This window comes from Diplotaxodon limnothrissa, linkage group LG19 (assembly GCF_057381915.1).
Source record: "Diplotaxodon limnothrissa isolate DT_005_m linkage group LG19, D_limnothrissa_male_GT1.1, whole genome shotgun sequence".
Lineage (NCBI taxonomy): Eukaryota > Metazoa > Chordata > Actinopteri > Cichliformes > Cichlidae > Diplotaxodon > Diplotaxodon limnothrissa.
This window is the reverse complement of record NC_140614.1, coordinates 18,423,138-18,444,836: the sequence shown is the minus strand read 5'-3', so window position 1 is coordinate 18,444,836 and position 21,699 is coordinate 18,423,138. Positions and strand designations below refer to the sequence as shown.

General features: G+C 39.6%; 1 protein-coding gene across 1 annotated transcript; it reads right to left on the bottom strand.

Moving 5' to 3' along the window:
* Nucleotides 1–288: 288 nt before the first annotated feature.
* Nucleotides 289–21,440, bottom strand: wdr35 (WD repeat domain 35). Its single transcript, XM_085379233.1, has 27 exons — nt 21,141–21,440; nt 20,932–21,049; nt 19,670–19,741; nt 19,458–19,550; nt 17,704–17,832; nt 17,474–17,607; nt 16,922–17,087; nt 16,679–16,821; nt 15,411–15,536; nt 15,036–15,221; nt 13,296–13,356; nt 12,631–12,775; nt 12,187–12,256; nt 11,857–11,910; nt 11,323–11,432; nt 10,982–11,201; nt 10,801–10,881; nt 10,157–10,293; nt 9,746–9,949; nt 9,445–9,591; nt 8,340–8,472; nt 5,926–6,036; nt 4,722–4,886; nt 3,901–4,041; nt 3,549–3,705; nt 1,089–1,329; nt 289–516 (listed from the first exon to the last, which is right to left on the bottom strand). The coding sequence occupies exons 1-27, from the start codon at nt 21,162–21,164 to the stop codon at nt 366–368; spliced, it is 3,519 nt and encodes a 1,172-aa protein (XP_085235359.1). The 5' UTR covers nt 21,165–21,440; the 3' UTR covers nt 289–365.
* Between the last annotated feature and the right edge of the window lie 259 nt (nt 21,441–21,699).

Sequence of the window (21,699 nt, the reverse complement as noted above, 5' to 3'; positions counted from 1 at the left end):
GGCTTAACTTAACTCAATTGGCGTCTCCGCCAATTGGCGTCTCCGCCAATGCTGAACCATGTTGAAGAGATCTTCAACATGGTTCAGCATTGGCGTCTCCTCCCGGTTGAACAAAGAAACAGTTTAAGCTGTTTTATTAACAGAATTATTTATTTACGTGAAAATAGATACAAAGAACCAAAGTATTTTACACTGCTTATAGTAAAAGTCAAAGATTAGGGTGAATCTTGTTTTGGTAGCTCCTCTGTAGCTGCCTGTTCAGGAACTTTAACTTTAAACTTTAAGCCTGAAAGTAGTTAAAATGATTTAACATTTCTCTTTTTTCTATGAAAATAACTTATATTTTCTCATCTTTTGTTCTCCTTTTACAGTATAGGAGTGTGGCACAGCGGGCAGCAGTTATATTTGCTGATTTCTTGATCATGAGCGCAGTGTTTGCACACACTGCAAATCCAACAACTGTACTCCTGGACAGGCAGACCAGTTACGATGCAAGTGCGAAATCTTTCCTCCATCCTGACAAAATAAGGACAAAAAAACACAAAAGACAGAAAGCTGCTTCAGGTCATACTGTCATCAAAACAATGCACCAGTAAAAGGGCTACAAAGGAAAGACCAGAAGTTTTGCAGAGGCCACTGATTCCTGCTTTCGGTGCTCCATTTTAAATGTGTTTAACTTCGGTTCTGGTTTTGAGTCGTGGCTGTTTTCTCGTTTTGTAGTTCTAGATTTAGTTTATTTCATAAACCTAAGGAGATGAATCACAACACAACATTTGGGGCTAATAGCTGCAGTTTCTCTAATGACCACTAGTCCTCACAGACTTCCCTTGTTGGTTACTTTGCAGTAATTACAAAGTAACTGTATCTGTTCATTGCACTGCACTGCTTAGAGATGAAGCTTGCTAATCAACTAACCAGCTACAAACTTTATACTCCACCATGTCTTTCAACTATCATCGCCAAAATCAACATAACAGTAAAATAAAATAAAAAAAGTTTACATCTAGACATAATTTTCACAACTTTGGGAGATGACGCTGCTCTCAGTTTGATGATAGAGTTTGAAGTTAATTAGTGATAAATCTCACCCCTCTGATGATGCGTTCCACTCGATCATGCGACTGTCCTTTGGGCTGTGCTTTGTAAAGATCTCCAAGGCCAGATCCTCATAGGCCTGCCGCTGTTCTGGATCAAGACTCTCCAGGGATTCCAGCTTAATAAAGGCCTGTGAGCAGGTGCCAAAGGCGCGGTTGGCTGCAGAGCAGACAGCAAGCAGAGAATAGATGTCCACAGGAGGGATCACGTCCTCATACTCACGCAGGTGAAGAGCTTAAAAAACAAAACAAAAACCAACAAAATCAATTAATAATAAATAGTGAAAAGTCAGGCTTATGCTGAGTATAGGACAAGTGAAATTACAAAACCGCCAAAGACCAAAAGATATGTAAATGAAAAAATAAAATTGATCATTTCCCAAGGCACTGATCTGCGATCGTTCCTTCATAAATCGAGGCTAAGTGGCTTCACTGCAGCTGATGATTAATGTTAAATTTAGAAGAAGGATTACGGTTAACCAAAAGAACTTTTTGCATATCTGGTAAAAATATGCTTATCTATGCAAAGAATGTTTGCACTGTAGACATACGACCATTCAGCTCCATGTCAAGATCTATGAAAGGCCAGCAGACGTGACCAGGAAAATGATTTGCTTCTCACAAAAGACAGTGTTTCAAAAAAGAATCGAAAAACGACATAAACACATGAAATTGAACATATGCCACAGCAATATAAAAAAAAAGAAAAAGCAACAACCCATTTTTAACTTGTGCTTATGACTGAAGAGTTCTTCCTTCAGTCTCTCCACCATCTGCCCTTTGCTATGCACGTTTGTGAAAAATCCATGTTAGGTGGCACTTATTTTTCAGCTGCATCTCTTTCCTTACTTTCTCCCTGTTGCTTACACCTTTCCTTTAAGTAAGTAAGTAAGTAAAGTTTATTTATTAAGCGTTTTTCATAGACAGGTAGTCACAAAGCGCTGTACACAGAGATTAAATTAAACAGTACGATAAATAGCAATATACACAATATAGAGTTTAAATGTAAATTAAACATATAAAAATGTAAAAAGCATTGGTCAACAGAAAGCTTGTTTAAACAGTAAAGTTTTTAACTGTTTTTTTAAAGGATTTCACAGAGTCAACCAAACGTAGTTGTAGAGGTAGACTGTTCCACAGCCTTGGTGCCACAGACTGAAAGGCTCCGCCCCCTTTCGTCTTCAGACGTGTTCTGGGAGCAACCAACAAACTGAGTCTGTGAGCGGAGACGGCGAGCAGTAGTGTATTTTGTGAGAAGCTTGGATAAATAATCTGGGGCTTGGCCATTTAGTGCTCTGTACGTTAAAACAATAATTTTAAAATGAATTCTAAAATCTATTGGGAGCCAATGTAAAGAACATAAAATAGGAGTGATGTGAGCTCGCTTGCTAGAGCGAGTTAGTAGTCTGGCTGCTGCGTTTTGTATAGCTTGGAGGCGAGAAAGAGATGATTTATCCAAGCTGGTAAACGGGGAATTACAATAACCTAAACGCGATGACACAAATGCATGGACAATTTTTTCCAGTTCAGCTAAGGAGACCATATGTCGCAATTTAGAAATATTCCTTAAATGAAAGAAACAGGAACAAACTTTGACAATCCATTACACCTGATGACTTGTCCAAACTTATTTGTAGAGAAGCACGCACTGTAGACACTCCACGTCTTGCTTAGAGAGAGAAGGGCAAGCCTTTGTGCACCTTTAGGGACACTGTGGCGAGAGCATAAAGGTCTATAGGTAAGGGTGACAGAGAGAAGGTGAGTTCTGTAAACTCATTCCTGTTTTTATAATATTGCTGCCCATTTACCATTTACCATTGGCTATAATGAGATTTAGATTAACAGGGCAACATTTTAGCCTAATAAGCAGTCTTGAAATATGTTACACTAAATGAGAGAGTTTCTCAATTATGACCATTATTAAATAAGCAAATAATAACTACAGTAATTTTGGGCCACACTGCTGGTCCAAAAAAAATCCAACAGAGGTAAAGGAAATGAGCTGTAAAGAAAAAAGCTGAAAGGGAAAAATTTAACAGTGATTTTTTCATCACACCGCTGGAGCATGTGGAAATGATAAAATAGACATTTGGTTAATTGCTCAGCCCTAACACACTGTTTAAAAGACACAAAGAACAGTACAAAACATGCAAAAATGCTCGTGTAGTCAATAAAAAAAATATTTTCACTGTCTCTCAATTTCGTACAGTTTAAGAATTCAGCAGATTAAAGCAGCAGAAACAGAACAGCAGAAAGGTTTCTTGTTGGTATTTTGTATTCGACTTAAAGTACAAAACCAAGTTCATCTGCATCAGTTTTTTAAACAGAGAAGCAGAAAATTCTCACATTTTAGAGAGAAAAACAAAAAAGGTAAATCAATGTGTATATATTAGAATATAAAGTATGATTATATAATGTAAGTAATATAATAAGTACTAAGGAGTGATTTGGCACCTGTGCGCATGGCATTCTCCAAGTAGCCATCGTACAGCTGCCTCTGAGCGAGCAGGAAGAAGTGATATGCCTCTGCTCCTCGCCAGGCATTGTCCACAATGCGATTGTCTGCAGATGTTGCATCTTCCTCCAGCAGGCTAGCAAGTGCATGCGTCGCCTAATTACAGACAAAGATACACACAATGATATGAACACAAACCTCTGTGCATAAACAGATGACGTCTTTCCACATAAGCACAAGAATGACTCTTTTCTCTGAAACACATCACAAATAATTTATTCAAACAGTTACAGCAGAAAAATGTCTAATGCACTGGAAAGATTTGGAATAGTACGTGTGCACATGGTTTACCTCCGTCTTCTTTCCTTTGCCTTTGCTCTGCTGTGACGTCTTCACCTGCTTGTGGTAATTTTCCACTAGATGTGCTGCCAGCACGTAGAGCTTCTTCACCCTCAGAGGTCGTGTCCTTTTCTTTGCCTCCTCATCTGCTATCTGCAAACATAAGCTACACTTTCACAAATGTATTTTTCTTTCTCAGCAACCTACACTCAGGTGCGTAAAGTGACAAAGTGAAAACATGTTTTCAGAACTTTTGCAAATGTATTACATCAACAAGTATTATTTATTTGCTTTATTTCAAGTTTATACCAGGCCTATCTTCCCGATGTGATTTGTTCTGTGTCAACATAATTTGCAAAGCACTGACTGATCTTTCATGGAACGAACCAGAATCTTTATTTGTTAACTCTTTTCCCAAAAAGATAATATTTGATGAACTCAATAAAAACGTGATCTGACGACCTTTAGTTCCTCTTTTTTTTTCCGAACGTAGCTGCACAAACAGAGACCACCCTCACTGACATCTCATGCAAACCCAGTCATTTTGTTTTATAAAAAAGCCTGAAATATGACAGGAACCATTCAGGAAATATCGTTAAGGGATGCTCCTAGTAGGCTTTCAAGGCGTAAAGAGTTAATACACTTTGGCAAACTTGAGGCAAAGTGTGAGTAAAGGCATGGTACATTTAACTTTTTAAGGACTTTCTAATTTAAGTCCATATTAAATGTAGGATCTAACTTGACTAATGAAAACATACAGCAAAATAAAAATTATATATGTGTTTAAAATTAATCTATAAAGCTGGTTTACATGAAAAAGAATGTTGACTTACCTTAAACATGAGTTTGGCTGCATCAAGAAAATGGTGAGCTTTTCGATACAGCTCCACTGCTTCCAGAGTTTTATTTTTCTCCAAAAGATGTGACGCATATTTTGAAAGGAGAGATTTAATCTCCTTCATATTGTGTGTCCTGGCAAGTTCCACTGCTTTGTTCCACTGCAGGAAAAACATTCAATACAAATAAAAAGTAAATATGTCTTTTTATCATCTTTTTCATGTGGGTGCGAGCTTCCTCCAGGTACTTCCTACTACTGTCAAACGTTGTTCATGTTCATCAAGTTAAGTAAATTAGTGTTTCCAAATTGCCTGTAAGTGTGAAAATGACTATTGGTTGTTTGTCTCTCTGTGTTGTCCCTCTGTGTACAATGCCTCCCAGCAGGGAGATTACAATAAGCTATTATTTCTGGGAAGTGCTGAGATTTTCAGTATGTATACCTATAGAATCTGTCACAAAAAGAATGATCAGAACTGAATCTCTCATGGGCAAAAGTTTTTTGTTTTTGTAAATTTATGATTAAACCATAAAATAAAAAACTTTCGAGAGAAAAATGGTCATTTAAAAATAATGTATTTCTATAATTATTATGAGAAATCACAGTTTTTAACATGAATCCATGTTAGAACTGCAATTAATATCCCGAATCCAATGGGCATTACTCGGATGTAACACTGCTGTTCTTAATTATCTCGTCACAAAAGCAACAGCAGTGTGTCGTGACGGGTTTGGAGAGCAGATATGGACAATTTAGGCACAAACACTGTTTTTCAGAGATCTGGGATCTAAGACAACAAGATGGTTACAGGCAAAGTAGCTGACAGCTTGCCTGTTTTTTTGTCAAATGTGCAGTATTAACACAGCAGGAGAAACCGCCCTTAAGGAAGGAAGCTGGGGCTCCTAATGACATATTCTTTTAGAAGAGGAGACCGCCAATAAAGCACAGATTTAACATCCTTTAAACTAAATCTACCTGTAAGACAGCTCCATCCTTGGTTTTTCAGGTGTCGTTCCTATTTTCCTGGGCCAACATTTACACTGGAAGAGTCCAGTGACTTTGAGATAAGCATTCACACCCCGGAGCTAAATATCACTCAGGCATAGGTTGGGAGTGGGAGGACAGCAGGAGGCTCACTGACTGTAAATCACTCAGCGTTGCTCAGAAATTGTGGCGCCAAAGTTTTTCTTTCCACCTCTCACCTGGTTCAGATGGACACACGTATCGACGGCAGCTTTGGGCTGGTTGCACTTCAGGTAGGCGTTCACAGCCTGTTCGCACATGCCAACTGTAGCAAACATCTGACCGATCTCCTACAGCATAAATATAGAAAAGATGTTGAAGAGTGATTGTGATTTAAGGTAACATATTTAAAGAAACTGGCACTGTACATATCTATCTATCTATCTATATATATATTAGGGGTGCAACAATACACAAAATTCACTGTTCGGTTCGGTTCGATACTTTGGTGTCACGGTTCGATATTTTTTCGATACAAAAAAAATGTTCATGCCTTTTTAATTTTTCATTTATTAAATTTTCACGGCACATTCCGCACCACATCTCTCTGCGTTCATCATTTGTTTGAAGCCAGCTCACCTCCTGCAACTACTTTTCCGAGAATACATGCTTCTTTTGTGGTTCGGACTCCTTCTGACATTACTTTGGAGGTGGAGGAACATCACAGTAATTGCTTAAAGGAGCTTGCTTCTTCGACATCTTTAAGAGTTCTAAACAAATGTCTGTCCTCCTCCTGAAAATCTTATGTATGTAAACACGTGTTGCAACTTCTTATCTTGTGCCCGTTTTTTATTTTGACAGCGAATGCGCACCTGCGGACCACTTATGTGCAGCCCTGGTTATTTCACTTGTCATATTGCAGCCACAGAAATTCTTTTGTCCATGAAACCATAAAGCTGCACTTTCTTTTTGCCTTATAGTCTGATTTGTCATAACTTTTCCGTTTTGTGGTAAGCTTTTCTTTGGCTGTCACTTCTTCACCCTGACCTGTCTTACTTGGCTCAGCAGAACTAAAATATTGTGGCGAGCTCAGACAAGGAGGAGACGGAGGTATCGTTTGGTCTTGCTTCCCGTGAGCTAGCCAGGGAGCACAGCCGTTTATTGACATCTGCAGAAGAACACTGCCGCTAGCTAACTGCTCAGCGCGGCAACAGCACAGCAACAACAACAACACACAGGGCGCCCTCTGACCCCGGAAGGACACACCGTCGCAGCGAGAGGGCGTCACCCGTCACTATGGCAACATAAACAAAACATAACTGTACAAACAGAACCCCGAACAGCCCTGACCCGCTACAATATATATCCTGCTGCTTTTACACACGCACTCACATAAGCTCAGCGATTCTCTGCGCGATCAACCTCTCACATGTTTAAGCTTGCTGCAGGAGATTTCACTTGTCATGTTTGCATAGTAAGCTAACGATTGATAAGACGATGTCAGAGGAATTGGTGCACAAATTATCATCACTCACCAATACACAGTTCACGCAATTGCAAAGTGAAAGCAAAAAACAAGCGCAAATTCAAACGCGATTTCAATATGTCACATATTGGCAGTGGCTCACCGATGCCAATGACATAATTACCCAGCTACATTTCCGAAAGAATGCAAAACCATTGACATATATTTTTCCTTCCTACGATAGCCCGACGGGCAGGGCAGAGATAGATTTTGGTAGCCCGACTGGAAGAATCGCTAGCCCCGGGACGTCGGGCAGGCGATTTTGTGAGCCCTGTATCTGATTGAGGAATCACTCATCTTTGGAAAAGAGAGTTTATTACAGAGAAATGGCTCTTTCCAAAATAAAAGCTATACTATATGCTTCTTCTGGGCTATATTCTCAGCAGCATATTAAACATATCAGGTCCCCATAAGAAGAATCATGTGCTAACGGCTGTCTAAATAACTCGGGTAAAGTTTGTAGCATGCGTGCTTGTTGTTTTTGTCTGCTTCCACTTGTCTTTGCACTAGGATGATGTCGGTGTAAATGTGCAGTCATATTTGTTGTGTTCCCACTAGTGCTGTCAGCGTAAATCTCTTTGAAATGACGTTGGCAAATCTCCGTTAACGAGCTACCACAGATGGCCCGTGCATGGGGCTGGACGGCCAACACGTTAATGAGCTAACTGCGCTAACACACTAGCTCCCACCCATGTAATTGAGCTTTGCGTGGCACATCCAACATACTGTTTTACTTTAGTCCATGACGCTTACCTTCAGGGTCATACCTCACATGAAAACCAAAATAGTTCCAAACGCCAGATCTGAATGAGGGTGGGGGAGGTTCAATTTGCCATGTTGCAAGGAGAGCTTAACTTCTGTCTCGCTAGCTTGCCCTGCGCTCAGTGAATCTGCGTTCCACTACTCCGCCTAGGCTGAACTGTCGAGCGCAGATCCACTGAGCGCTCAGCACAGACAGCATCGTCAGAAAGAAAGTTGATAAAACAATTTAAAAATTTATTTTGTATTGTTCGATACATATGGGTACCGAACCGAAAGCACTGTATCGAACGGTTCAATATCGATACGAGTATCGTTGCACCCCTAATATATATATATATATATTTGATCCAAGAGCATCTGATTCACCTGTAACAGCTTATGATTCTCTGGCAGAGCGGCGGTCAAACGTTCAAGGCCATCGTAGTCCTCTAGCATGTAGTAGCATTCGGCGAGTCTCTCCTGGTTACGACCCTTAATATAGTACTGCACAGCACTGACCCTTGAAAAGAAATCATATTTAAAGTTTTTTTTTTTTTTAAAAAGGGGAAAAAAAAGCTGCGGCTGTTCTCTGCACTTCTCTCCCAATCCAGCTGATCCATTTTGCCAACCAAGAGTTCGAGTGCTTCAGATTAAATCAAATGTTTTCCCAACAATTTTCTCCAACAAGGAGTGTACTTGGATAACGAGTTAAAAATGGTTTACGAAATATAAAAGATGTGAAAATATTAGACAGTCTCCTGCACAGCAGTAAACAATCAGCTGACAATCAATCTGAAAGTGAAACAATAGTCACTACATGCCAGTTCAGTCAGCTCTTAAATCCAGTGTTCTCCGAGTGAGACTGAGCCAGCTGTTCAGACTGACAGACACATCTGATGACTGTATGACAGGAGCACATAATCTCTAAAATGAATAATCACAAACAACAGAGGTCAGAGCCACAATTTGAGGTCTAACAACTGATGACCAGATATACACCTCTCCTCATGGCTGGCATACAGGAGCAGTCGACGCAGACCCTCTCATCTCGTTGCCTCCATGATTGTCTCCATTTTTATTTCGAGTAATGTCTTCCTCAATTACATTCTGCTCAGGATCAGATTGAAAAGGCCTAACATAACATCTTAGCAGCCACTTCATTATTAACATGAAGTGGTTGCATATGTGTTAAAAGTTGTCTGCAGGTATCCAGAGGCACTCGGTTACACAGGACACCTCTAGTTTGCATAAAGTAGCCTGAAGTTCAACTTTATTCAACTGAGAACTGGCCACCTCATCCCATCCGCACAAATGAATGCACTGCAGATCTGATTTGATAGACTATAAAGGATGAAGGATGAAAATGACAGATTCTGTGGGCATGTATCATAAAGTTTAAAAAATGAAAAAATGAAACCAGTAACACTTGAAGATTAGATTGTAAGAGAGAATCAACAACCTCAGAAAAAAGGGGTGAATAAAACTTCAATACCACTTCTGTCTGTCAGCATAGTAGTCTCCAATGGCATTGTTGGCTTGTTCAAGCAGAGCATCATCACTGTCCCCAGAACCACTTTTGAGCAGGGCCAACACTTTGAACCAGTCTCCAAGCTTGATTCTGAGACTGATAGCGAGATCCCTGCAGTGACAGACATGGTCATTTTGCACCATATTTCACAGGATGGGGGAAGAAATATGTACTGGAGCAACATTAATAATTCACTTCACTACAGGAAATTTAAATGGGAGGTAGTAGGGAGATTTTTTTGGGATACCAGAAAAAGCCACTGTACCTGCGATCCATATCCAGGTACATGCGTTCAGCTTCCTCAAACCTGCTAAAGTAAGCCGCCACTTCAGCCTGCTTCATTGGCTCGCTCTGCAAGTTTCCCAGGCGCTTGACAAACTCAATGCCCTGATAGTCTTTGCAACGGACAAAAGCCTGCTCAGCCGTCTTAAGGTCCAGTTTCTGGAGGGCTGCCTCAGCAAGCAGACGCCTGGCAGATTTAGAAAGGAGAGTGTTCTTTGGCTTACAGAAATAATGTAGCACCAAAACATGCAAAGAAAATTTAATCACTGCAAAAGGAAATTGTAGCAGAACACTGAAAGAATGAAAAGGATAAAATAAAGACTTGATTACTACATATATATATTTAAAAAAACAATATTGAATTAAGAACAGAGGTGGAAAGTTTTTTAATTACCAAAGTCTTGGATGAGGATTGTCTTCAATGAACTGCGAAGCTTCTTCAATGCCCACTTTTTCAATCAGTGCCCGACTGTCTCTCAGGGAGCGGATTTCAAAGTTGATGAGGTTGTCTTTGTTTGGTCTCTCTGGATCCTGTAATGGAATATTCCTTATTTAAATGATAATTAAGAATAGCAGTGTCAAATATTTTATTTTGAAATTTCAGTCGCTGGGGCCATGGCATAGTCAATAATTTAGGTGATTGCCAAGGTCACAGTGTCAAACTGCTGTTGGTCAGTCTGACCAGAACCTGTAGCAGTTAAGAGTAATGGTCTGTGCAGTTTGCAGAGCAAGTGAAAACTACTGTCACAGCTCCTATGCAGGGCGATTGAACTGTAGACTGAGTGCAGGATGAGGAACTCGCTGGAAAAGCAGCTGAATGATGTGGATACGTGTTAAAACCGACCTGTCCGAGTCGGCTGAGCTGAGTCAAGATTAGCTAGCTAGCACTGAACTTTCCAAATAAAATGCCTACATATTCACCCTTAACATCTTATAGTCTTTCAAAAACAGACATACTTGTGTAAACATAGTTAAAAATAAATATGACTGCATTACATATTATATTTGGGCTTCATGCAACTTGTTTCAGACATTTACCTTCATGATTTCATCAAGTAGGACAGATTTGATTTCCAGATCTTCAAAGTTGCAGATGTATCCAGATGTTTGGATGGGTTCCTGTTTTTTAAATAAACAAATTACCCTCACTAAGAATAACATTAATGTTAGTGCAGTCTAAGTTGGAGCTGTACATCAGGCATACTACTTAAGGACTCACCTCTGGGTCTAAGTTTCTAAATACATACATCCTGGTCTTCTCCATCATAGCAAACAGATCAGGGTTATCATTTGCCCACTTCATGTCCCAAACATCTTTGCGCTCAAACTTAGATGGATCTCCTGTGGATGGCTGGTTTCCAGTCCCATTATCTGTGGAAGTGTGAACTTCCAGATCCAACAGAGTCATAATACCCGCGATGTCGATTATGGCCAGACGACTGAAGAAAAATAAGCATTATACACGACGACATTAGACTCAAAAATACAACCTAAAATTACTCAGTAAAGCACACCTGTTACTGGTGCTAACCTGTAACACCATAAAACACCAACACTTACCTTGAGTTGCAGTTTAGGGAGAGATAATGGGCTCTGTTGTTCAAAGTGTACTTCTGGACGAGAACAACATTTGGGAGACTGTATCTGTGGAGGGTGCCAGACTCACGACCCTGTGAAGACGTACACACAGTTATTTTACTCTTGATTCCATTATATGGTTCATTGCCAGACTGACGTGGATACAGCAAGCAAAGAAAACATGAATATTCACATATACAAATTATATAAAAAAACATATAAAAACAACATATTCATATGAATCAACTCCAGTTATAGCTAGCTTAATCATGTCACAGACCAGCCTCTCAGACTGAAGAAAACTCTGGTTAATATTTGTTTAACTATGAAGAAATGTTTTCACATTCAGACTTTACTTGGGGAGGCTGAGCACAAGACAGAGAGAAAGGAGGCACACAATTCACATGCAATAGTTACAGCTTTAATCAGCTGTATTTGGGGGTGTGAGGTTGTTAAGTTTCTGCGGTCTGTATTTTTGTTCATGTGCATCTTTTATAAATTCAGGTTTGTACATACCACAATCAGGGTCTTATCTGTAGCTGTAATGCAACAGATGGGATCTCGAGTTGCCTGAAATAAAACATAAGTGCACATACACAACGTGAGAATCACAATAATCCATCTTACTTTAAATTATAAAAAATATCCTTTTCTCACCAGTCAGTAGTTAAATAAGTACTTTTAAAGCCATATATCTGTATATTTTAATTGCATTAACAGAAACACTTGAGAGTTCAGAGATAAGAGTGTTTAATTTGAATGTAATCAGATAATAAGTGTTAAGTTTAGAACAGAAGAAGTGTCACTTTATTGAAATGTAAGACAGGAGATACACAACGTTCTTACTGTGAAGGCCTTTGTGAAATCTGGGCTGGTGTCACTAGCTCCAGATGGAGTGCTGTCGATGTGATAGACCCTGGAGGTGCAGGAAGTCAGAACACATGAGAAGGAGCCACAGAGACAGACAGCCAGACAGGCAAACAGCTTCTAGTTCACCTGACGTGACTTGTAATCCAGGTGTTAGGATAGATCTGGCAGAACATTAGTTCACACCAAGCCGCTGGTCTGGAAACTCACATGAATGAAGCCTTTTTATTGCACCGTCATTATCAAGTCTCACACAGCAACAGTGAGACAGTAAACCTGTGGTTTCATCCACTGGCTCACAGATTCTAACACTGTGGTGACCTGGCCTTCCCGTATCTTTCCATGATTTACTCTCTGGCTAATACCTGGCTTTGTTCTATACCCGTCCAGTCCCCGTGACCAGTTTGCAACATGTGAGCTCACCTTTCCCTTCCCTCCTTCTTTGTTCTTGTCACTTGGTTGATCTCCAGGGCAGTCAGTTTTTTTGCCACTCTATACTGCCACATGTAGAAAGCTTCTTTGGATGCAGCGATAACGTGGGTTTTAGTCATGGTAACAAACATTGGATCTGAAGAAATAAAAAAGTGAGCATCACATGAGGGAGAAGATTAAAATATATAACAGCATGGGACTGTGTGAATCTAACAGTGCCAGCTCTGAAAAGATCAAAGCTTCTCCGTGGTTAAAACATCAGGGTCTCAATATGTAAAAGCATGCTGTGCCCTTGAGAGGACCCTCATTTCATACAGATGCTCAAGGTTATTGTGGGTGACAGCAGTAATCTCACAGCACACCTTGAACATTTTCTGCAAATTAAATTTTGTGGAGAAATTCTCAAACAGTCTCCAGACCTACTGTTTGACACACACTTCATTTAACGCTGTTTATCAAGTTGGGATATGCAAAGCCCACTGAGCAACATAAAGGCAGCCAGTGTTCAGTGCTAAAGGAAGCTGGGTGGCTGGAGGTAGGATGTAAGCTATGTCTCTATGAATGTGGTGTGATCTCTCACACTGACTTAAAGACAAACAGTGGCCTTAATCATACCAATGCTGCACCACAAGTATTTCTCATCATATGAAACTCACCGATGTCTATGTATTTTGAGTCAAGTGGTGTCCCGATGGAGTTGAACAAAATCAGGACATACTGAAAAACACAAAATGGAGTGACATTATCCTGCAGGTCAATTTAAAACTTTATGTCATAACAAATTGTCCTCTTTTTTGGGGGTGTGAGCTTTTAAATTGTACATTACCCTCCCATGACTCGCAGATTCTACCTCAGCATCCTCCTGTGTGGCGACGGATTAGAAAAAACAGGAGGCAAAACAGCAGAGAAACATTTGTGATCCTCACACTAGTCCAAATCCACTGTTTTTATTACCTCTGTTGCTGGATTTCTCTAACTCTACAACTATGGCTGGGCGATATATTGATTTTTAAAAGATATAGCAACATAATTTCATAGCAATGTAAAGAATCACCAGTGCTTGTATCCAACTCTCAGAACCTGAAGTTCTGGTCCAACAACAAATAATAACTTAAAATTTTAGCAAACAAGGTTTTGCAGTTGGAGCACACTGAGAAGGAAATTACTCTTCAAAGCCAAGGAATTAAAAACAATCATTTTTATCACTCAGAAAATGGCATGTGCCTTATTCATGTTTAAACCCTGGCCACATTTGCAGACTATAAAGTTGGTAACTTTATGCACCAATACTCTACACAACACATTTTAATTATCTTTATCTTAGTTACACTGCATAAAAACTTAAAAACAACAATTAATAAATAAAAACAGAAATAACAAAGTAACAAAAGAAAATTTTTGTTTTCATACATTCTCATTACATCTGACATTTATTGAATCTACATGAGTTCTATTAGAGAAGTTAACTTAATGTTAACCTGTCTATGTTCAGAACTTAATTTACTTTAACTCATTCAGTATTCCTTATAGGGAATGCAATGTGGAATGTGTAGTGTAAAAATGATTTATGCTGTTTAGTTATATTTAAGTTTTTGTTAAAATTTTTCTTATGTCATTTTTAATTTTGTTAAAATAACTTAACTCTGGGTATAAATTAACTCTTTGTTTTGCAGCTCTTATAGTTAGCTAATTTGTTAGCATTTGTTTCCCCCGTGTCTCTAAGTCGGTCTGATGGAATGTAAAGCCATCTAAATAAACCCTCTCTGTCTCTGTCTCTCTTTCTCGCTATCCAACCATCCATCTAATTTTGGTCCATATCGCCCAGCCCTTCAGTATGAACCTTAAAGATACTTTTTGTAAATTCTTGTGTTTAAGAATTATTTTTAAACTTTCAAAAATAACAAAAATAAAAATTATCAGCACAATTTAAAGAAATAATATCATATAGTAAAGTCATAGATCTATGACTTTACTTCCAAAATGTGCATGCTGTGTTGAAGAGAAAAACTAGTTAAATTAGTGCTCTATTTTCCAAATAGCACCAGTAGAAGACTAGCACTGTAAGTCTGTGGAACCTTTATTTAACATATTCTTATTTGCAGTGGTGGCCAAGGAAGAGGCAACGCCTGGTGAGAAGCTAAAACATAATATCAAAAGTTACACTGTAGCACACATCAGAGAGCAGAACACACCCACTTGTAAATGGCTTCCCCCTGGTGGCAAATTTTTCAGTAAAATTCTGCAGAGGGTAATTACAAAAAGTACCTTTAAAGTCATACAGAGTAGTAATTTGTGTATTAAAGTAGTCTGTAGTGTTTGAAAACAGCAGAGATCTGTCAGTATTTTGGTTGCTTCTACTATCACTTTAAGGTCATGTAATCTATAGGCGCTCATACCTGAGGCTGGGTGTCATCTGCCTTGCTAGCCAGGATGCAGAAGTCCCCAGAGGTGGTGATGGACATCAAGCTTTTGACATACTTGACAAACTTCTCATTGTTTTTAGTGTCCCAGAATACCACGCAGTACTCTTGGCGTTCTGGCTTTGTGTAGGCGTACACCACCGTGCTGCAGCAGTAGCCCCACTGTTACAAGACAGAAAAAGGATGGATAGATACAGCTAAACCCAGACATATGATCATAGACTGCTTAGCTCTACTGTTTTAGCTATCAAAGCAGATTAAACCTTCCAAACAATGATAAACCTAGAGATTTACCATCATGTTCACCAGGGCAAAAGACATTTTTCATGAATCACATGTGTTGGCATGCACCTTATAATCTGGTCTAATGTTGGCAAAGTAGATAAAGGACTCCACAGCCAGGGCAATGCGCAGCCCTCCTCCCTCCCAGGCAACTCCTGACATCTGCTTCCCAGGCACTTTGAGAGTTCTAAGATGCTGCACAGACAAAGAAGATCATTAACGAAAAAAATGTCACACAACTTTTTAATATCACTTCAACTAACCAAACCTGTGAAGTACAAACATCCAAAGAGTTCTTCTCAGTAATCACAATGGTTTCAGTCCAAAATGTGCACAAAGTTAAAAGACAGTGTTTGGCTGTCTTTAAGAACACTGTCTATCCATTTTCTGACACTTATTTCAAAGATATCCAGACTTTATTCTTTAGTAACTACCAACAGTGGTCAAAGGTGACAGCAGAAGTACATTTTAACTCTCCTCACCAAAACAGACTGATACAGCATCCACATCCACAATACTGATGCTGCACCGATCCATCTCTCAAGCTCTTGCTGGCTTGTACTTGTGGGTGGAGTCCAACACCCACTGGGACTGACTAATAGACTGCACTACTGCTTCCCTGGAATCGTCCCTGTACATCTATATCCAGAGCTTGGTTTGCATTGCTGACAAGCAAGTGAAAACAAACAAAACAAAACAAAAAACAACAACAACAATAAAAAGAAAATTGCTGTTCTAATTCCACTGTCTAGAGACTTGCAGGAAGACTGTTATCTTTATAAACTGACTCTTTCATCAGACCTGTGGAATATGAAATGCCCATTTTTGTATATGAATAAGAGTGGTTTTTCATCTTTTTCAGGTTTTTTAAGTTTCAGTGTTTCAACTGTAAACTTATTTTCTTGAAATGACCCATCGGCCCCCTACACAAAGCTAGCTTAAAAGAAAAAAGTGTGCATTTGTAGGAGAGATGGTTGAAGACAAACTAATTTGGTGTAGTGGGTTTGTTTGCTTGTTGCTGCAGAGTAAAATCTTCTTTATCGATTAAATCCGTTCTATGGTACAGACTCTCCTCAGTACTGAGATCATGCTGATATTGTTGCCCTTTCGTAGATTACTGAGGATTACTGATTATTGTACTAAGCAGTACAAAATGTGTTGAAAGTCTAGATAAAATTATGTAAGTCAAAAATCAGGCTCCTCTGATCAGTGAACTTTGAGCCAAGATTTCCAACAATATCAGCTCCCCATGCATGCTTAACCTGGATCCAAATGACAGTACCAGATGGTATATAGAACAGCAAAATCCCATCTTATATCAAAGCCATAATGCTCACCTCTCCAAACGGAGTGTAGAACTGCACCACATTGAACTCTTTCTCCATTGCACCTCGAAGGGAACCGGCCACTGCCAGCACACTGCCACAGTGGTTCCACTGGATACTGACCACATTCATCAGAGTATCAATGCACACTGGGTCTGAAGAAAAGGGGTATGAGCACCAAAAAAAGAACTGTAAAAAGGTTTAATTTAACACGAGTGACGAAATTTGAAATTAAATTTTGTTTTTGTGGCTTACTTTCATCGCTTTCATAACGCATGATCTGACACCTTCCATTGTCAAAACAGATGGCGAGACATGGACAGTCCGGCTCGACGTAACCCCCGCTTCCTGCATACCAGTGGATACCTGCTATACTGACAGCTCCAGTCACATTGACAAGACAGCTGATGGTCATTTTCATCTGAAAGCCAACACGAGTCAATAAGAGTTAGCATATATCCTTCCTCTGCTTGAGTCACAGTGAAGTAAAATAAAAAAAATAAATATTATAGTTGCATTATTTAATACTTTTATATGCACTTGTTTTATATCGAGTCTCAGCTGGTTTTCATGTTTATTTATGGTCATGCTAGTTTCTGTCATACTTTATCACAGTGGAATAGAGGCAGAGATGGGGATGGAAACAATTAAGGTAGCTAGAAAACTAGAGTTTATGACAATTCATTAACTTGCTCAACTATAAGGAACTATAACTATAAGAAAAAACAGCATTATGTTCAACTCTGAATCATGCAAAGCTATTCTAGTAGCATACAGAATTAACTGTTTTTAAGCTTACAAACTTACTATGAAGTTTCCTTGATTGTCATAGATGTGTACTTCACCATTTGCCATGCCGAAGAGGAGTATCTTGCTGTCCGGCGACCATGCCACATGAGCAAGCTGGCTTCCCTTTAGCTCCTTACCCCAAATCCGATTTCCTTAAGAGATGAGGATATATAATAAAGGATATATTCATATTTACATACTCAGAAAATTCCACAAATATTATTTTTGTTAAGTAAGCAGCAGTTTACCATCTACAGATCCAACGATGACAGCCCCATCTTCATACACAATACAGATCTTTTGACCATCTGCATTCCAGCTCATGCTCCTCACTACTGACTTGTTCCTGTTGTTGATCATCTCTTCATACCATGCACCTTAATAGACCAAAAAAAAAATGTTAAAGACATGTTTTTTTGTTTTTTTTTACCTGTTTCTGTATTTTGCCTGCATGCAGTAATGATCAAATAATGCTAATAAAGAAAAGAACTAAGGACATACTTACTCTGTCCGGCATGTGGTTACCATTGGGTCACGCTGTACCCAGACACAGAGTGAAAGTATGTAATTGAGCGTGACTGCCTGACAACTTGGGCTTGGCTCAGCGCAAAAGACGGACGACCTCATTCTCCTGTGGATCCACCACCCATAAGAGGGGGCATAGGTATCTGATGCCATGTCGACTGGGTCACACCCAAGGTCAATGTCAGGGTCAGAGGCTCTAATGGCTCGCTCCCCAATTACTAAAACTGCTTATAAGGACATTAAATCTCACCTATCTGATGAGGAAGGAACCTGAGCTACTGTATGAGTTCGAAACCAAGTGTGAACCAGATTGTGGAAGGAGCCCTATGAAGCTTGGCGAGCTTGTGGGATTCTGAAGGAAGTAACCTGGAAGACACTGGCAGGATGTGGGCTGTGAGATCAACTTTCAACGCATACGGATCAGTATTTAAAGTTTTACTCTCATCATCCACTGGAGCACAAACTGGGTGTCATCAGGACACTACAACACAGATACAGCGGCCAGAGAAGCAGAAGAACATCATATCAAGAGGGCCCTGAGTAAATGTGCTTATCCCAGCTGGATATTTGTCAAAGCTGGGAAGGAACCTAAAGAAAGCTCCGAGCAATCCAGGAGAGAAAAAAGACAACTGCTGCCCAATCGAAAACCTTTAGTGATCTCTTATGTGTCTGGAGTATCGGAACAGCTGAGACACGTTTTCTCTAAACACCGTGTCTCTGTGGCTGTCAAAGCCCAAAACATGCTGTGCCAAAAACTGGTCCACCCCAAAGATCGGGTTCCCCGGCACAAACAGAGTAATTCAGTGTGCGCTGTAAAGTCCCAGGAGGATTGTCATGATTTAAACATCGGGGAAGCCAGACAATCTCTGGCTAAGTGGATGGCACAACACAGACGAGCTAACTCCTCAGGCCAGGACAATGATGAGGATGTACACATCCTGGACAGGGAGGAACGCTGGTTTGAGCGGGTAGTCAAGGAGACCATTTACATAAAAAGGGAAAGACCATTTCTGAATTGATGGGAGGCCCTGAGGGTGCGTCTTTCACCATCTTACAATGCTTTAATCGAAGGTACTACCCAACTCTCTGTGAATGGTACTCATGGCCACTGATCAATTGCCATTGATCAGTAGTTCATGAACGGTCATGACAATTTGCATATTAATGATCAAGAAACGGACCTCACAGTCCTTTGTATGTCAGTGGTGCTAGTTTCATAATGCAAATGTACTGTTTACAAGCCTGGTGAAACCTGCAGCCAGCTGAGACTGAAGAAGTCACTTAGATGAGTGATAAAACGTTTCTCCTACTGAAGACGCTACATCAACATGAACAGAATCAACACTTGGCTAGCTTGGGAACGCCTGAGTCTTCTCCTGGAAGAGCTTTAGCATGTGGTCAGGGAAAGGGAGGTCTGGGTGTCTCTGCTTATACTGCTGCACCAGGAGCAGCAGTACAAGCTGGATGGAATAATCACCTCTATAAAGCATCCACACAATGATGAGTCCATTCTGATCACTGGTCGTCAGCTTTTCATGCTGTTCATTCCACGTGACCACTTGCACTGCACCTGCATGGGAGGCAGTTATTGAATATTAGATCATTTTCTGATGTCTCATTTTAGAATTGTGAATACTAATATCCTATAACTAAAACTGGCCAAAAAATACTTAATACAAAATAACTCACCACTGTGTCCCTCTAAAGTCTGGTTCATTGAAAGATTACTGGGTGCAGCAAGACCTTTAAGTTTAGCATCATCTGTTTACAAAGGACGGTAAAAGAGATCAGATCATCACCAAGTAACTGTAGTTCCAGAGGTGTTTATAATGGTTAGCAAATATACAATCATGTTTCCCAAAATAGGTTTGGACAAGTAAATATGAAAGTAATGATTTAAAAATCATGCAAAAAGATCTACAAAGACAATAAGACATAAGATGCTGAAACTGATCAAATTTTGTTTGTTTTTTCTCTTTTTTTTTTTTTTTACTTGCAACCTGTTTAGGATATACCTAGTCTCTTGCCCTGTGAAAGTTGGTGTAGGTACACCAACTGACCCTGAATTGGATAATAAAATCACAATATTATGCAATAAATGTCCAAATGTATAAATTAATAAAGAAAAATAAAACATAATTTAATAAAAGGGCTTATAAAATGCAGCAGACAAAAAAAACACTAATTTCATCAATCATTTCACACATTTTCTCAAACATTAAGAAACAGTGGCCCTAACTAATAACAGCAGGTTGACTGAACATAGCGGCACAAGAGCTGAGCCAACAGTATTATGAAAGTGTAAAACGATTTCCAAGACGCTTTAAGAGCATTTCAAAATACCTTAAATCCGAATCACATTTGCATTACATAACAACTTGGACTGTAACAAATGCACACAGCTGAATGTATGGGGTGTTATTCGTCATTGCGACAATGTGACATCAATATACTGTAATGCTACCAGTGACAAGCAGGTTGTTTATGCAAAATAGCTCTTAGGTACACCCATTAGGTAAACCTATTCAACTATCATTTAACATAAACATATCATCAACCAATTAGACGGCAGCATCAATTAGTCAATTTAGTCACGTAGACATGGTCAAGACAAACTGATGAAGGATGAATGGAACACTAAAAATGGAAAAGAAAGATGATTAAAGCTCCTTTGAGTGTGCCATGTTTTACTGAGACCCTGTAAAGCCAATCAAAAGGTGGGATGCTGTTTAAATTTTTAGTTTTGGAGGATAATCTTACATTAATTACCTTGCAGTCGCACATTAAAAAAAAGAGGACACCTGGTCATCCTAGTTGCACGTGTTTATAGTTGTTAACGTTAACGCAAATCATTGTTTACTTTCTCTAACCATCAAAGGGTTTCTCTGAGGTGCAGGAAATCCTTCTGTGTGCATGCCTCTGTTAGTCGTGCACCTTTTTAACTATCTTACCTGTCTGAGTCTCCAGCTTCAGTACTCTCAGAAGACCATCGTCTCCTCCGCAAGCGATGAAGCCTTGATCTTTGTTCCAAGACACACATTTTAGATGGATATTATTGGGAATAGCGATCTACAAGACACGGGAGATAACTGTTACCCAACACTACGTCCTCCTGGCGTACTTGTGGCCAGTGAGCTGTGTCAGATAACTGCGAACTTACCTTTTTGCTGAGGTATATAAACATGGTTGTGGCGATAATGTTACATTACACAAATAACAGGCACATTGAAATTTCCAGGCTCCAGCATTTGGTGAATGTGACGATTACTTTAGCATAGATTGCTGACTTAGCTAGTTAGCGGCTAGTGTTAAGTGGCCAATGGTAAACTGTTACCGTCAGCTAGAGACGTTCATAAAATCATGACTCACAAATTTAAAGATTCCCTGCAGATAAAGTACGTTAAATCAGCAAATATATTGGAAAACAGTTCAAAATCGATGTTTCGTAGCTAATGGTGGCTGCCTTGGGTGCTCAGAGCCTGTAGCTTCCCTCGGTCTCCCGTGGTAACGGTAAATCGGAAACTGGGAGACTCGGTGCTCCCTGGTAGTTGTAGTTTTTTTATTAGCTGAGGCGAAAGGCATTGGACAGCGCTTCCAGTCATGTTTGGTAATGTATTTTCTCATGTGCCCAAAAGATTATTCAAATACATTTAAATATTTAAGTTATTACATATTAAAAGACAAAAATATAACATTTCCTGATCATAGACTGTCTGATA

Excerpts from the sequence above, each read along its gene's own strand:
- wdr35 (XM_085379233.1), bottom strand. The coding sequence starts at position 21,164 with ATGTTTATATACCTCAGCAAAAAG. Across the intron at positions 21,050-21,140 it reads TTATATACCTCAGCAAAAAG|ATCGCTATTCCCAATAATAT; the intron begins GTAAGTTCGCAG and ends CGTGTCTTGTAG. Across the intron at positions 8,473-9,444 it reads TATGCTGACAGACAGAAGTG|GGTCAGTGCTGTGCAGTACT; the intron begins GTATTGAAGTTT and ends TTTCTTTTCAAG.